Here is a 16,165-nt window from a genome sequence, read left to right on the forward strand (position 1 = left end):
GTAGAGTATATTTTTAAAGTTCATGTAAATTATTCAGTCGTTACTTTTGCTTGTGACTAATCAAGATAGTCATGTAATAGCTTTAGATTTTAGTGAAATTTAGGTTGACAGAGGTATTTTGAAAGATTCCTTTGCGAAGAAGTGTTTCACCCGTTCCACTGCCTATGAAAAGTTTTGGATGATTACAATTGTTTTTAAATGTAGTAAGTATAATCGGTAGTATTTATGATGTATTCACATAGTAAAACAAGTTATTCAAATTTAATTACTAATTTCTTTACTACTTTTTATTAATGTTGTCTTATTTATGTTTGTGCAGGTTTAGAATTAACCGTAGGTTTAGTAGTGTCAAAAAAAAAAATTAATAAATTGGTGTAGTACCCAGAGATTTTTATACTTAAAAAAGGTTGATTTTGATTGATTGACTGATGTCACTTTGTTGTAGGTACCATCATTCTTTACAAATGGAGAAAGGAAAGCTTTATTGGATGCAGCAGCAATCGCAGGTTTGAATGTATTACGATTAATGAATGAAACAACAGCTACTGCACTGGCATATGGTATCTATAAGGAAGATCTTCCAACACCTGAGGAAAAACCTCGCAATGTTATATTTGTTGATTGTGGTCATTCATCATTGCAGGTGTCTGCGTGTGCCTTTCATAAAGGCAAATTAAAGGTAACTTTAGTATTGTCTATCGTTTCAAGCCGGTTAAGTAATGTAGTCAGAAAAAAGTAGGAATGTAGTATCATTCTTTGATAGAATATGTAATGTTATATCTGTTGTGATGTTTTATGTTTAACTAAAACTTATCTTTATAAATAATTTAAATATGATTAATTAAGAAAGATTTCCTCCTGACTTCAGGTCCTTTATGCCATTGCGCTGTGTGCATTAATTTCTGCCCCAAGCCTTCTCTATTGTCCCTTGGTAGTTTTTGCTTCACCTCATCAACATAATCCTTTTTCTTCCTTGTTTCCTTTCTCCTTCCGATGCAGTTGTCAAGATTCGATTTCCTCTAACCGCATGTCTGTTTTCCTTCTTTTGCTTACTTCCCGCAAGTGTTGATTCCTTTTTAATCCTGTTCATTATGTCTTCATTCCTAGCATTATCCATCCATCTTCTTTTCTTTATCCTTTTACAGATCCACATCTCAAAAGCCTCAATCCAGTCCTTCCTCTTCGTCTACGCTTCATTCCCATTCAAGACCCTCCATACGTAGGATTTGGCTACCTTCTTCTTTATTGTTAAAGGCAAGACTTTTACTACACAGTAATTCACTTTTCTTACTGAAGATTTCCTCTGCCATTGCTATCCTTCCTTTTATTTCCATTGCACTCTTCCAGTCCTATCACCGTAGTGCCCAAATACCTGTAAATTTTTATTTTTCTATTCTCTCTTCATTTGGTCTTATCACTAAATACTCTGCTTACTTCCATTACTTAATTTTTCCTATATTTTCATTCAATATTCTTTCATTCCTTTCTCCAGAACTGTTAAGCTTTGAGTGTGTGTGTGTGTGTTTCACTTTTTAATATTGGTCTTTTATCCTCCTTAGCTACTTCACATTACTCTTGTCTATTTCTCTCTTGTCATACACAGGTCCTCCATGAATTCCTTCCACTTGTTCTTTATCTTTCTCCTTGTGTAGTATTTTAGTGTGCTTATCATTATTCTTATCACTCTTCTTCTATTTTTCATGTAACACTCTTCACCTTTTGCTATACATCATATTGTACTGCACTTTCTTCACTAGATCCTCCATGTCAATGTGCATTCTTCCTTCAACTGTCTTTCCGTAGCTGTTTGTGTTTCCCACTTTAACTTATTTAATCTGTGATCCATCACTCTTTAATTTTTTCCTGTCGTAATTCTTATGTCTTCTTCTTCCATTTTTTAAGCATTTCTGTTGTTACCCGTGGTTTTTTGTATCTGTTTTCTTCATAATAGCCTACTTCTTCCTCTGCTGTTTTTACTAGGCCTTTTTTATTTTCTTCCATGCCCCACTGTTTTCATTTCCTTTTTTACTTTCTTTAATTACCTTAACTAGTTTTTCTCGTACTTTTTCTCCATCCAGTGTTTTAACCATTCTCTTAACTATCTTTTATTTCTCTACATTCTTTTAAGCTATTCTCATCAAAATAACACATAGTAACATAAGAACATCATTGACTTGTAATCCATTGGCTTTAACAGCATTTCTATATCTTTCATCTACTAAGATATGATCTGTCTGATAGCACGGTTTGCTCATCCTTTTATGGTTTTTTGAATCAAATGTTCGTTATAAATAATTGTTATTAATAATAATTATTCTCTGACAGAGCATTCCTTTTGAATTTTATTACATCCTCAGTATGCTGCATATTGATGTTGGCATATGTACTGTACTTCTACTATGGTACAAGTAAACTCTTTTGGTAACATCCCAATCCTTAACAACATGAGTTTTTTATACTGGGAATAACTCATTAGCTACTTCTATTTACTAGAGTAATTGTTAATATATTGCATACTCTCTTTATCGTGGTGAGAGAATCAGGATTTTCTTGTCAGATTCTGAATTACTACTTTTAGAGAACTAGTACAAGGATGTTTTAGTTCATTTTACAATAGTTAATTTTTTTTTTCTATGAATCTTTATGATTTTAGAGTTCTTTTGAGAAAAGTGTAGTTTTTTCTGACGTTTTATTTAATTTTAATGTTTATTAATAATATAAGATTGATTTTTGTATTTTCTGTACAACTTTTTACTGAAATTTATTAAAATCATTTCTCGCTTTTTTCATTATCACACTCTTTTGCTGTCTGTTGTACTGTATTCACTGTAACGTGGGTTAAAATCATCACAGTTATTACTGATTTTTTTATTGTTATATAAGTAAATTAGTTTCCCTAAATCTGCAATAATTTCAGTTTTACATTTTTATAGTAATGTATAGTATTGTATTATTTTTCTAAAATTAAAAAAAAATTAATAATGTTATGCAACTTTTATTTTAACAAATATTTTCAGATCTGATATTTTCGATGTTAAGATATTTCAGTAATTTGTTAGTTATTATTGATTTTACACACACATTCACAAAAAAAATTGCTTTATGTAATGAATCTTTAAGATTTTTATTATTTCTCTATACTGGTAAATTATATTTAAATTCTGTTTTGAAAAAAGTACAAAAAGTATTTTCTTGAGATCTCATATCCTCAGAATGATTGAAATAATTCTGTTATTGCGTAATAAAAAATAAATAAATATATAACATATTTATTATACTACTGTATTTGCATGTAAGTGAAAATAATGTAGTTTATAAGCATTTTGATGTAGTTTACAGGCCATTGAGGAAAATATAGATGATAAAGGTTTTTTTTTCATGAATAGATGACACGCATACAATTCTCATGATCTCTTTTTTTAGAAGTTGAAAAAATAAGTTTTAGGTTGGTGGATTAAATTAATAGAAAAATCACTGTAATAAGTGTATCGATATGCTAATATGGAATACTGTCTTTTCAGATGCTGGCAAGTGCTTCAGATCCTAATTTTGGAGGACGTGATATAGATTTGATTCTTTGTGATGAATTCAGTAAGGAATTTCAGAAGAAGTACAATGTAGATGCTAGATCAAACCCACGCGCCTTCTTACGGCTGATAAATAAAATAGAAAATTTTAAAAAACAAATGTCAGCTAATTCTACTAGATTATCATTGTTTATCGATTGCTTTATTGATGATAAAGATGTTACTGGAGATATGAAACGTTCTGAAATGGAAGAATTATGCCAACATTTGTTACAGTGTGTGGAGAAAATACTTAGAAAATGTTTTGAAGAATCTAAATTACGATTAGATGAGGTATATGCTGTAGAAGTTGTTGGGGGATCAACTCGTATTCCAGCTCTTAAACAGTTGATTACATCAGTTTTTGGAAAGAATCCTAGTACAACACTGAACCAGGATGAAGCAGTAGCACGTGGATGTGCTCTTCAGTGTGCCATGTTGTCACCTGCGGTTAGAGTGAGAGAGTTCAGTGTTACTGATATCCAAAACTATCCTGTAAAGCTTGTTTGGGATGCAACTATGGGAGAAGATGGGTATGTTGTAATTTATTTTATTTATACATCTATTTTCCAGTTAATCATTCATTTTTATATTAAATGAACATTTGAAATTCTTTGTTTTATAAAAATAAAAATGTTAATACAGTATTCTTATTGAAATGAGAAATAATTCCAAATTTAGATACTACGCATACTGTAATAGCAGTTTCTCTTGCTATTGCATGTACAGCATATAGTAAAATCTGTGCAGTTCATCACCTACAGAACCCAGGGGGGGGGGTGGTAATGTAACTGGAAAAATAATAAACTGCGTATTATAATTGTAACATATTATACAATTATAGTAATTGGGGAAACGCACTATTAATTACCTAAATAATGTAATATTAATGTAACCTAACTATAAATTTGCAAATATAGAATTTTCTGTAATGTTTTTTGTTTATATAAAAGGAAGTTATTAATATGTAAACATATTAATGAAAGAAACTAAAAATATATATCCATCCACACAATGCAGTAAAAAAGTCTATTAATTTAATTAGTTTTTATCAGTTATATTTGTGAGATTTTTGTGTTGGTAAGAAGAGAGCTAGCTCGATGGTAAGCTGATAAAAATATACAAATACTAAATCACCAGTTTGCTTCCTTCTATCTTGATCATCAGTTCATTCCATGGGAGCATTTCATTTACTTCCTATATATTCAGTAAAAACTTTCTCTTTCTCTGCAGTTACATCAGTAAGTGAAGTATTTGTTTAAAAACTGGTGACTAATCCTTATTCACTTAAAAATTCAATTATAAGGCTGAAGTGCCCATCATTTCTCATGTGATAAATCTTCATGCGTTTTCAGTCCCAATAATATTCTGACATAAGTTGCGTTGTAAAATGTATCAATTGGAGTTGTGATCTCTGTTACACTGATACGGGGAAAACAGTTTTTTCTTTGTAAGAAGCTTCTTTTTTAGTAGTTCAATACTGAATTTACTAGTTAGTTTTATTCTTATTGTTATTTCTTTCTTCAACAGTTAATTCTTATTGACTTGTTATGATGAGTAGATTAGTTTTGAATGACTTCAGATGTGTTGACATTACAAGTTTTGTATCCAAAGCTTCGTGTTAAGAATTTTGATTTTAATATTTAGTTAGTATTGTTGATTGTGATAAATGAAAGCAGTATTTTAAAGGTTATACTGATTTAGTATGTTTGAAGATTATCAAAATTTAATTAGTGTGTCATTCATTTATTGTTACTTTAATTAATGTTGTTCAGATTTTTTTGTATTCCACAAAAAAAATTGTATTTTTGCAGAGAAATGGAAGTATTTACAAAGCATCATCTTGTGCCATTCAGTAAAATGTTGACATTCTACCGCAAAGAGCCATTCTCTATTAAAGCATTCTATTCTGGACCAATACCATATCCAGACAATTACATAGGTATGTTATCATGATGCCATGGTGTTACACTTGTCATATAGCAATATAAAATTGAATTGAAAAGTTTCCTTTTCTTGTTATATTAGCCTGTTAAGGACCAAATATTTTTTAACAACTTTAGCATCCTGTTAAAAAATAATTTTAAATAAATTACACAAGTTTTATTAATTTTTTTTTTACACCAGCGTAGGTCTATTTTCACAAACATAGTAATAAAGGGAAAGTATAGTAATTGGCAAATATTTCGGGTATCGGGATTATACAAATGTTAACTTAGTCCAAAAAAAAAATTGCCGCCCTGTAAAAAATAAAATAAATTAGTGTTGCCTCCATGTAAAAAAGGTTTCTATGTGGACCATTGGTGGTATTAAATTTTTGGCAGATTAAAAACGTGGGAGGGGTAGTTTTCACAAAAACGTTTTGGTACTTACCTGTCCGCCATGTACAATCATAGTTTAAATCAATTTCTTAATCAAACTGGCTGCTAGTTTACTACTATAATCCATTGGAACTTACCTCACATATTTTTTTGCAGGCAGCCAAGTGAGCATTAACTTTCCCTCATTGACTAGCAAGCGTAGGTTAAGTTTGGTTAGACTATATTTATAAATTTATCTATAATAATATTTATATATTATCTTATTTCAATATAGCGTTTCAGTGGCGCCATCTGCTAACTACTGTGTGAACCTGTAGGAACAGAAAAATATGTGCAGACAGATAAACTGATAAGCACAAACTTTTTTTTTTATAGTGGTTGTAGAAAATCGAGTTTTAATAAGATGAAAGTACTTAATTAAAATATTAAGTTTTAAGTTAGATTTAGAGGTGGGGTGAATAAGTGTTATTTCTAAACTGTTTACTTCATGTCTCAGAATCTCAATGACCAAAAAGTTGAAATTTGAATAAATATATATTTAAATTGTTTTAAATCGCTTATTGAGAAGGCATATTTTACTTTAATTTTTCATGTGGAATGGATCCCGCATCCTCAGTCATTGAAATAATTTCATTTTTGCGTAATAAAAATAAAAAATTGAATTCTATTCATGAAAAATTAGGTAAGATGTCTTATCTCAATAATTTGTACTAGATTGTTTCTTCTAGTACATATAATTTTGCTGTTCAGAGAAATATCATGAATCTTAAAAAAATAATTTCATGTCTTATCTCAATAATTTGTACTAGATTGTTTCTTCTAGTACATATAATTTTGCTGTTCAGAGAAATATCATGAATCTTAAAAAAATAATTTCAGTAAAGTAAATATATATAATTAGCTTTGACCTTATTTTCCATGCTATTGGTCAAGGGGCATATGGTACTTGTATTTTTTCCCAGGACAATAGCTACACAGATGTTCCTGGCAAGGTTGGTCAAACTTGTGACAGATTCAGGAAGCTAAAATAAAGTTCACGGGACAAGTGTCTATTTCACTTCACTTTTCGGCTGTTATTTCAAATAAAATTTACATCTCATGAATTGAGATATTTAAATGAAATAACATGTATATATGTACCCAGTAACTTATTCAAAATAAGTAATTTTGAAAATGTTACCTTTAAAAGTTTCAAAATGGCTGCCAGTGATATTTATTCATTAGTAACTCTGTAAATGTTAGTTTTCGTAATGTTTTATTTGATGAAATGTTAAGCTTTTTGTTTTGAAAAAATAACACTTCATTTATTCAAATAATAAAAGCTCATATATGTATGGCTGGAGTTAAAGTAGACAATTAAAATTAAACAGGCACTATTTCAAACTCTTTCAACTCTTCTTCCTCTATCTGTACCATTTTTATTTAACTTTCCTGTATATTCATTCTATTTTACCAACGATCATTTCTCTTTCCACTTCTGAAAACTTTTTTTTAATCCACTCATCTTTTGCTAATTTGCGTTTCCTGTTTATAGTGTTTCTTAATTGTCGATAGTTCCTTTTATCTTCATCACTAGCATTCTTACACTTTCTACATTCATCCATCAGCTGCAATATATCCCCTGATGTCTCTGGTTTTCTATCAATCTTTTTTGTTCCGCCTAAGTTCGCTTCTGCTGATTTAAGAATTTCCTTTTTAACATTCTCCCATTCTTCTATATTTTCTACCTTAGTTTTTACTCAGACCTCTTGCATATCCTCCTCAAAACTCTTGCTTACCTCTTCACTTCTCTAAATTCCACAGTTTCATCTGACACCTTTTCTTCAGGTTTTTAAACTCCAATGTACATTTCATTATCACAATTATGGTCGCTACCAATGTCTGCTCCAGGATATGCTTTGCAGTCGAGAAGTTTATTTCTAAATCTTTGTTTAAACATTATATAATCTACCTGATATCTTGCAGTATCACAGGCTTTTTCCATGTGTTTATTCTTCTGTTATGATTTTTAAACTGAGTTTGTCCACTCTTTCATTCCATTTGTCCAGCCTGTATTCATCCACAATATTTTTTCCTTACCTTTTCTGATGCTTGCATTCCAATCTCCAACTATTATTAAATTTTCATCCCCTTTTAAGTGTTTGTTTGATCAGTTTCTTTGTACACACACTACCTCATCATCATCATGGGCACTTGTAGGCATATAAACATTATGTTATCCTTATTACAATGATTCTATCGCTAAGCTTTTTAAAATACTTTATTACTCTCTTCCCTATTTTCTTGTTCATTATGAAGCCTACTCTTTTTTTCTGTTTAGCCTCTGGGAATCACAGTCAGGTATTACTTAAGAGGATGATATGTATGAGTGTAACTTTAGTGTAGTCTCTTGTACAGTCTCAGGTTGACCATTTCTGAGATATGTGGTTAATTAAAACCCAACCACTGAAGAACACCGGTATCCACAATCTAGTATTCAAATCTGTATAAAAGTAACTGTCTTTTTTAGGATTTGAAAGTTAGAACTCTTGACTTTGAAATCAGATGATTTGTGAAGATTCATTCACCACTAGACCAACTTGGTGGTTTATGAAACCTGTTTCTGCCTGTCCTTTATTTGATGCTGAGTTAATTATTTTAAAATCACCTGACCAGAAGTTGTTTTCCTCTTCCCACCAAATCTCTTTAATCCTACTATGTCTTTATTTAACCTGTCTATTTCCCTCTTTAAATTTTCTAACCTACCAACTTTTGTTAGACGTCCTCTTTACCAACAGACACCTCTCCGGTATGGTTGCACCTTTGGTCCAGCTACTCTGTAACTGTGAACTCTATATGTATAAAATTTACTATAATGAGCATATAAAATCAATTAATGAAAATCGATATTGATGAATAAATGAAAACTAAACTACTTTTTAGAAAAGATTTGTTTTTTTTTTTAATCAAACCACATACTCTGTATTGTACAGTTTAAATTATAAGCATGAAACAAAAATATTATTACTGCTTTATAGTTCTAGGAATTTCACTTCCCACTGAATTAGTAAATATGATATTTCTCCATTACCTACCTATCTATCCTCTTGTGTTAGGCCACAAAGCAGCAAAATAATTATATACTCCTTGCATACTTCTGTCCAGTATTTTGAAATTTCAGTGGTCTTTTTCTAATTTTACAAAAACTTTACGATATCTGATTTTCTTAACAATAAACCAGCAATTTAATATTCTTAATGTGAAGTAATAAATTATGATTAGTAGGAATAAGATTTAGCATCAAAGCTTTATTAAACTTTCAATTAACAATGAAATCAAAATGATAAAAATTTCTGATGAAATTAAGGAATTCTTGATATCACCAGGAGCCTGATGAAGCCTTTTGAAGGCTTGAAAAAAAAAGCCTGATGAAGGCTTTTTTCTTAATTTAACATAAGTTTTGTGGATTTATTATTTTCATTGATGAGAAAATTTAATGAAGAGCTAAAAAATGAAGAGATCTTTATTAATTTCAAGACAAAAGATGATGTTAATGGAAAGTCAAGTGGCAGAACTACCTTAAATTAAGATTTAAAACAAAACGAAGAAGACTAAAATTAGAAGAACTACAAAACAAGTTACTTAAGGTTACTTACTACAAACCAAAAATGGGGTTTTTCCCATTGAATTGTTAAGAGATAGATGTCTTCTCTTCTTGCCTTTAGGAATTGCAGTTTATATTAACTGCTTGTCAATCATTTGGAAGATTGTGAACTGTCTGTTAATATTTAAATGAAATATATGTAGTCACAAGCATGGTGATAATTCAATGATCAATCGATTTGTATTTGTACTCCCTCACAACAAGGATATCTTTTAAATTAAAATGCATGTTTGATTGATATTTGGAATATTAGTAACAGAGAATTTCAGAACAAGTTAATTATGTAATTTATCATTTACAGGACAGTTTGTAGTGAAGGATGTGAAGCCAAATGCAGATGGTGAAAGTGCTAAGGTCAAGGTTAAGGTACGAATAAATCTTCATGGCATACTGTCTGTAACAAGTGCACGAAGAGAAGCATTGGTAGAAAATGATCAACAGCAACAAACGCAGCAGACACCATCTGAGGAACAGAATGCCCATCAACCAGAACCGATGGAAGCAAGTCCCAACCCGGCACAAGATAATGAAACCACAGCAGAGAATGCAGCAATAAATGCTGAGGTATGAATACCGTTTCTAAGTTTGAAGTGTGTGATAGAATTTACAGTTGGTTCTTAAAACATTTTGCGTTTCATAGGATTAATCCTGGAGTCCTTGTAAGGTCAAATACCTTAAGGTATTTTTGTACTTTAAGGTATTTACACATGAGAAACTATATTTAAGAATATAATGATGTAATATATTAGTTAACTTGAAAACATAGCAACTTAAATAAAACTGACATTTTTACTTGTGTACCTAAAGGTGACATGTACACAAGCAGAGAATCGATTTAAAAACATGCTAAAAAAGTTATGATAAAACTGTGTATGGTGATACTGTGGAAAGTACACAGTATTTTCCACATAGAAAATATTGTGTTGTAAACTTAATATGGCTACTTAAATGCTGTTAAAGTAATAGCTAGTTAGAACAGATCTATAAAACCCTGTTAAACCTGTTTTCTTGTGTCATACTACTGTATGATTAATAATTATTTTAACAAAATAGCTTTCTCAGCAAAAGTACAGTTATACCTTCTGCCAGCATAAAAATAAAGGAATTTCCATGAAATGAATTTTAATGATTTTCCCCTCCATTTGAATTTTCTGTATTCATTTTGACTTGTAAGTTGATTTTGTTCATTTTTTTTAATCCACTTTAGGCAACAAAGAGATTCACTCAACTGTTAATTATTAATAACACTGGCTTTTTAATAGATTAAAATATGATTTAGTTTAGAGGTTAGTCTTTTACACAGCTAGCTCAGTTGTGTGTTATTTATCTTACATCAGTTGGACTATGAAGGTTGTTAAAGTTTATTATGCTGTCAGTAAACTGACTTAATAGGATGTATTAATTTTACAATTAATAAATAATAATAAATGCACATTGATGAATTGTTTCAACATTCAGTAATAACTCTATTTTAAACTACTCCTTTACCTTTTAATCAATTATTGAAGCAGTGGCCTGCAGACACAATAACAAAAAATATTATTTACTGTATTGTCCTAAATAATTAATTAGCCTTAACTTGAATTTTAATTCTCAAAAAAATATAATAGAGTAAAAATAGAATTGTTTGAAAATACAAATTACAACTGAACTTAAAATTTAAAATTATTAAGTCAACATGTACACTGCAATTATTGTCAGTTGGCAAACACTGTAAACACATGCTGTCTGTTAAGTCAGCAGGTATTGAAATGCCAACTTTTAACTATTTGATAATTTGCTGCTAATTAACAAATTTATTTTTAAAAATAAATTTATATTATAAATTATTATTTATTTATATTATAAATTTAGCTGCAATAAATTTATTTTTAAAAATTGGATCATCCTTTAATTTGATATGGTTTTTAGTTGATGACAAAAAAAAACAGTTTTATTAAATGACAAAGATATTTTAGACAATAACTATAATAAGCCATTTTTTTATCCTGCCATAGATCTGTAAAGTTATCAGGAGATGCTTTTAAAAATTGTTTTTACAGCTAACTCAAAATTTTAACTTTGGTCATAATAATATAATTTTTATAGTAATTATTTTTTATGTAGGACTAATTTTACAGGACTAATTAAAAAAAAAGTTGAATGTTGTTTGCATCTACTAATAATTGTGAACATATTGTGCAGTTTAAGGCAAATAAGTATTTTAGCTGTCTAATTTATTTAATCGTTTTATTATTTTGCTGTAAATTAATCTTGTTTTAAAAAGCTATCGCTGTAACTGCTGCTGCAGCAAGTTAGCAAATGATGTAAAGTTTTAAAGAAAGAACAATTTCTATTCGGACAACTGAAGTGGGAATTAAAGGAGCAGTGTTCACAGACGTTCACATGAGGGTTTTATGTGGGAATTGTTAATATTTTATACGTAGCACATGTATGTAAAATGGTTAATAATCAATAAATATGTGTATTTGAATCCAATTAATTGAACCTACGTTAGTTCACAATGCATTTTTCTTTGTAAGACCCGAATAAGTAGAGTAGTATTATTCATCAATGGAGTCAACTAATATTTACTTTGAAGAATAAAAAGGAAGAACATATAAAAGATAATGCACTTTTAAGGAATCTGAATTTTATGTAATTATGGAATAATTAAACTGCAAATGCTCATCCTATTTTATTAATATGGGTTAAGGAATAGTAAAATTTTGATCGCATCAAATATGATTATGAATAAATTAAGAAGATTAACTGTTAGAGTAATATCATCAGCCTCATCATCATCATCATCATATGGATAAATAGCAGTTTTAAGTTACTGCTCAATAGTATAATTTTTTTATTATAATTATGATATTAAAATTATTCTAAAGCAAAACAATTATATAAAAAAATCTCAGAATGAAAAATAAACCAAATGAGATCAGCTTGTTAAAAATTTAAAATTAAGATCAGAAGAATGTATCTACTAGAGAAGCACAAGGTGTTTCAATACCCCACACCCCATGGTAACTGTTCTACTGGAAGAAAAGCATTTTGGAAATCAAGATATCTTGCATAGCGCACTGGTAATGTTAAATAAATAGATCAATGAATTACTTTCTTCATATGTGTTACTAAAATTTCCTTTAATATTTCCTTTTGGAGATTATGGATATTCAAAAGATATCCATCAAGATATTAATTTCTAATGGTGTTCTATGTCATGTTATATTCTTACAGATTGAGATGACTCCTTCCTTCAATCAGATACAAAATTTCAGAAATCTTATAAATCTGTTCATTTTTTATGAAATGGAGTTTATATTAAACTACACTAAAAATAAAATAAGACTGAACTATATGAAATTTAATCAGATGAAGTTAATAATAAATAGTTATACCATCCAAAAGACTGGTAATTCTCAAAATTCCAGAGGATGCAGGGTAAAAGGTAATTTTACCAGACTACATTTGTTAGGGATCCAAAAAAAACATACGCATGAAAAAACTTTTGTTGCTGCTATCTGTTATGTTCAGAAGTGTGGTTTGCCATACTTTATTACATTTATGTGCAATCCTAATTGGCAGAGATAAAAAATTATTTAAAAATCTGACTACCTGAGATTGGCATAGTCAAGCACTTTGTACATGGTCTGTTCAAACTTTTCTGTTGAAAATAGTTATCTGCTTTATTGTAGAAAATCTGAAAAAGATGTGGTTTTTTAATTAAGTAAAAGGTTGGGAAATTACTCGTGTAAGAGTTTTTGAAAAAAGGAAAGGAAAAAAGTACATGAAGGAAGAAAGGAAGAGTTTCTGTAAAGTTTACTGCACAAGGGTGCTACTATACAGGAAGTCTTCGTTATTCTTCCTGACAACTCTTGGTTTAAAAACAGTTACTGGTGTTTAAAAACATGGTGACCTGGTTTTGCTTCAATATTGTTATGACGGATATTTGCCTCTGTGAGTAAACAGTTCATAGATCCCCTTACTATCAACTGAAATTTCCTATCAAAAAATAAATGGCCTCAATATGAAGACGATCTATCAGAACTATCAAAGAAAATTAGTAAAACTGTCGCAGAAATAAAGAATTTTTCTGTTTAACCTCATATAGTATCGCTGAGCTTAATGATTATGTTAAAACTTATGAATCAGTCTTAACCAAAAAGCATTTAATACACGACATATTTATCTGTTAAGCAAGATTTATCTGTTATGTGCCAAGATTTAATTAATGTCCTCTTTTCAAAAGTTTGATCTAAAAAATATTGGAAGTGTCATTTCTAATGTTCATCGATGAATATACGGTGCCCCACAAAAAGTTTTGAAACTCTTGACTGTATGTTGTGGGATATGCGCTACCAGGTAATGGGAAGAGGGATAACCAAATTGTGTTATCCCATGATTTGGTTATCCCAGATCTTCATCAACATCCTACCAGTCATTCCAAGAAGAACAAAACCTGATGAGATTGAAGCTTCCTGTGTCTGGCCTCTCTTACATTAAAATATTTTCCTTTAAAACAAATATGAGGATAATAAAATCTTATTTTGAAGATAAATAAAATTTTCCTTAATTTCTGCTCTCTGAAAAGTTATAAAAATTAACTAGTTGAGCAAAATTCACTGCAGTGAGCAGAAGATAGTTAAAAAACAGTTATAATAAATTATTGATTGTTATTTGAAGGATTTTTTAGTCAATGTATTTTCAGTGCTCTTCCCCCCCCCCCCTTTAACCCTTACCAGTTTTGAATAAATAACTTGTCATTAACTAACTTGATAAAATTGCCTTTGATGAAATAACTAATCCACATTTTAGCTGAAAAATGTCTGGTTACATTTTTACTGTAATTTAATGGTGAAGTGCTACTAGCATATCTGTTCTCTATTCTGTATGTCTTGTTTTGAACAGCTGTTAACCATCATTTGTTTTTGTTGTGATCGTTCCTTAAGTTGCGTATGCGTTTATCATTTTCATAATTTTACTGTCTTCATGTAATTTTCAGTCATGTTTTTATTTCCAACTGTTTGTCTGTGGATGTTTTATGTAACCTAATTTTAGTAATTTTTTTATGCGAGTTTAAATTTATTTTAATTAAAAGTTATAAGAGATATTTATTAGTACAAAAAAGCATGAACATCACGTGTAAATGATAGCATCATAATTTAACTTTTAAATAATATTTTTTACATTGCACAATAAGAAGAATATATAAATAGTTCCTTATATTAGTTTTTCTGTCATATTTAATTACATAAATCAAAAATATAATTAAATTTGCTGAAAAAAAGGGCATAATATGATTTTTCACTACAAAGAACAGTGTTATAAAAAAATTAAAAAAAAAAAAAAAAAAAAAAAAAATGAGTCCAGAAAATCTTTGATGTTTGTGTGAAAGTCTTTTTGCCTCTTGTTTGTGCTATAGTGTTTCACCCCATTTTGAACTTTGTCTGCTGCAATGAATAACTACATTAACTGTATTCTTTGTAGTATATCATATTACGTTAGTCCTTGAAACCTAAGTTCTAAGTCCTGGTAGTGTGTATAGGTTTTCAAATATTATCTGCTTATATTTTATTTTATTTCCATATTTATTGATTGAAATTCATATTTCTTAACTTGAAATGACTTAAAATCTAATTTTGTATATTGGATTATATCTTAAATGAATCGTTTCTCAGATGCTTATATTATATACTGTTAATGAATATATTTGAACAATAATTAAAACTTTCCATGATTTGATGTGGCGTTGATGAAATTTTCGGTGCAGTGGAGTGAATCGCAGGGAAAAATGAGGGATGAAAATAATGATGAAATTGAATCTACATCTTTGTTTGACACCTTCCTCCAGTGCTGTCGATCTGACCGTTCCGCTGCCAGTTCTAGAAAGAAGATGAGATGTGAATATTGTATTATGCAACAACAGCATCAACACAATCCCCAAATCATGCTAGAGGAAGATGTAAGCAATATGATGACGGATTGCTAAATATGCAGTGCTAATTAACAGTTCTTAACAGCTCGCTACAATCATACCATCAAACCGTATTGCTGCATTCTGACAAATTCATTTTATACTTAATGATGTGTGACAATAATGTTCCCAAGAATTTTAATATCTGTAACATTTTCATTGTAACATCTGATTGTTGATCTAGTAAGATTGTGATTTATGTTGTATTATTTGTTTACAATTCTTTGTTTATCGATTAAAGATTTTTTAATAATTTCTATTAACATAATACTTTTAATGAAAATAATTTTGGGTATTGATGTTAGACAGAATAGTATGGGCTACTGTATTGTCAAGGAAAGCATTTTAAGTGGGCATTTTGTCTCTGTGGTTTTATGAAGTAGTTGGTCCAATTGTATTTTATAAAAATGAAAAGAATCATGTTGTAGAAAGTCAAGAATAGTTAATATATTATATTTTGAGCATATCATATATAAGATGGTAATGATTACTTATATCCTTTTTTTAACGAACAAATCCGAGAAAGGTGGATGGCTTTTATCTGTGGATGGCTTATGATTAGAAGAGTACTTTTGAATTGATCTTTTTTTTCAAAGGTATTGATTGGCTTGTCAATTCATACAAATATTTTTTGTAAAATTGGTTATTTAATAATAGTGCAGTCTGTTCTCATAAT

General features: G+C 29.5%; 1 protein-coding gene across 1 annotated transcript in view; it reads left to right on the forward strand.

The window, feature by feature from the left end:
- Window positions 1-16,165, forward strand: part of LOC142320421 (heat shock 70 kDa protein 4-like) — a 175,450-nt gene that overhangs the window by 37,663 nt on the left and 121,622 nt on the right. Inside the window, exons 5-8 of the mRNA XM_075358145.1 lie at window positions 446-679; window positions 3,522-4,099; window positions 5,381-5,508; window positions 9,832-10,094. Coding sequence (XP_075214260.1) covers window positions 446-679; window positions 3,522-4,099; window positions 5,381-5,508; window positions 9,832-10,094 — 1,203 coding nt within the window. The remainder of the gene's footprint in view (window positions 1-445; window positions 680-3,521; window positions 4,100-5,380; window positions 5,509-9,831; window positions 10,095-16,165) is intronic.

Source organism: Lycorma delicatula, chromosome 2 (genome assembly GCF_047948215.1).
Source record: "Lycorma delicatula isolate Av1 chromosome 2, ASM4794821v1, whole genome shotgun sequence".
In the NCBI taxonomy this organism is placed as follows: domain Eukaryota; kingdom Metazoa; phylum Arthropoda; class Insecta; order Hemiptera; family Fulgoridae; genus Lycorma; species Lycorma delicatula.